The 2,035-nt window shown below is 40.2% G+C and overlaps 1 protein-coding gene across 1 annotated transcript; it reads right to left on the reverse strand.

The window, feature by feature from the left end:
• Positions 1-210: 210 nt before the first annotated feature.
• On the reverse strand, positions 211-2,035 carry LOC115925194. The gene is made up of 2 exons (XM_030988754.1): positions 1,839-2,035; positions 211-1,260 (listed from the first exon to the last, which is right to left on the reverse strand). The coding sequence occupies exons 1-2, from the start codon at positions 2,016-2,018 to the stop codon at positions 1,072-1,074; spliced, it is 369 nt and encodes a 122-aa protein (XP_030844614.1). The 5' UTR covers positions 2,019-2,035; the 3' UTR covers positions 211-1,071.

The raw sequence follows: 2,035 nt of genomic DNA on the forward strand, positions 1-2,035 counted from the left end.
GTCTCATAAAATCTCTGGGGGCTATTTTGTTTGAAATGTTTTGCCTGTTCAAAATGACCTTTTTTTCTTGGGGACGTGGGTAGCACAAAAAACGAATAATTTTGTTTCCAAAGCTGTTTTTCTACAATCATTTTCTCTGCGCAGTTGTTGGCACTACAGTGTATTTGTTTTCTTCACATTAAAGGATCAGTTTGGTATCACTTTAGAGGTCCTCATTTCTCGTTACTGTGGCATTTAAATTTTGAAAGCCGAAATTGGGAAACATTCCTCAAAATGCAGCTACAGAGGTTCACATGTGTGCGAGAAGATGTGGGAGTGGCATTCCAAGCAGGTCGAATCGTTTCACGCGCATGGACCGATCTCTTTCAAACCACTGTCGAGGCCGTGATTGGTCAGTTCGTCAAGCTCTTATGGATTCGGGAGTGGCCAGTCAAAAGTGCGGTTGCAGTCGCCACGTGAACGGTTTAAATAAACACATGTGCAACACCGGAATGGGGGTTGTAGTGGGAGGTTTGATTGTGCCGTTTGATCCAACAGTCGTTTGATTAAACGGCCTGGAGAGACGAGGCAATAATTTCCAAAATTCGAACCCAGTTATCTGATCATCACTATTTTTGGAAAAACAAATCACAAACTCCAAATTGTCAGCTGGTGGTGACATGTTGCTATTTTTTCTTTCTATTTTTTTAGCATTTTGACCAAGACCATTTACCGTGTACAATCAACATAATAATTTTTTATTCGCACCAATACGCCTCCAGGTTTTATTTTGTACATAGGTTTAATACGCACATACTTAATGATCATATGTTAGAGATAACATTCCACTTAAAACTAAATTCTACGAATAAAACGCGATTTTCCAAAAAATTGCCATAAACTGCTAGAATTGCCACGAGCTAAAAAAACATTATAAAAAAGAGTATTCCAGTATCAATTGCGCTTAATAGAATTGCAAAAAAATGACGGAGCCTAACGTTCACCAAGTAGGTTTCGATCATGTGTAATTTTGCATTAATTAATTAAGAGTGTTGCAACATCACAGTTGGAACGTTGGAACGTTCAGACCATTCAGTTTACCTCCTCGATTGTTCCCGAAGTGAAAAAATCCACCTCGCACTGCATACCATCTTTGTAGATCTTCATGGCCTTCTTTAGATCCACTTTAAAATTCTCGGCATTCTCGTCGATGTAATTCGCGAGTGTATGGCTTCCCGGCAGGTTATCTTGTATCCAGAAACTGTACACGTTGGTGTCATTCTATAATTGCACAAGAAAAAATACGTAACGTGAAAACCCGTACTTTGGACAAATAATTATACAGAATTTCGTTTAGTTTTCAGTTTTGCCCTTTTTATTTGATGGCGGTTTTAGTTTGATCGATCCAAAAAAAACTTGTGTACATCACAACAATTTTAACTTCAAAAATTCCATCCGGCTTCAAAAATAAATACTCAATCAATTAATTATTGTTTTATTTTCATCAGGATAAACAAACAAAACATGTCTTCGTGAGGGTTACCCTGTGTGCCCAGAGTTTGAACAGAACGAAACGAAACTAGTAAGCATGTAAACAATGGGATATGAAATATGACGTAGTTTGGGAGCAATACAGCAGGGGCCGTGTGCAAAATGTTTCGGCGACCAACCCCTATAAATTGTTGGATTCTTAACAAGCTGAATACGATAATCCATAAAGCCCCGCCCCTTGACGAACTGACCAATCACGACTGTTCCATGAGTGTGAGTGCGTTTAAAATGCGGCTGGGATTGGTCATTAAGAAAAGGGGCTGGGCTTAATGGATCTGGTCTATATTCTTACTCAGGCCTGTTCTTACTATGCCTGATTTGATCTCCTGAGCAAGCCACCCCCACAGCTTCTCACACGGCAACATGGCAATCAGCAGGTAAAACGGTTCCTCCTTTGTAGCCACGCCCAGCTCGAATTTAGAGTAGGAGGCAGCGGCGTCTCCCATGGCAATCCCTTTTGGGTGCTTGATGTACCACTCTTTGAACATTATCTCCGTGTACCTTC

Source organism: Strongylocentrotus purpuratus, unplaced genomic scaffold, assembly GCF_000002235.5.
Source record: "Strongylocentrotus purpuratus isolate Spur 01 unplaced genomic scaffold, Spur_5.0 spur5_scaffold_17, whole genome shotgun sequence".
NCBI lineage: Eukaryota > Metazoa > Echinodermata > Echinoidea > Camarodonta > Strongylocentrotidae > Strongylocentrotus > Strongylocentrotus purpuratus.

Excerpts from the sequence above, each read along its gene's own strand:
- LOC115925194 (XM_030988754.1), bottom strand. The coding sequence starts at position 2,018 with ATGTTCAAAGAGTGGTACATCAAGCACCCAAAAGGGATTGCCATGGGA. Across the intron at positions 1,261-1,838 it reads AGGAGATCAAATCAGGCATA|AATGACACCAACGTGTACAG; the intron begins GTAAGAACAGGC and ends GTGCAATTATAG.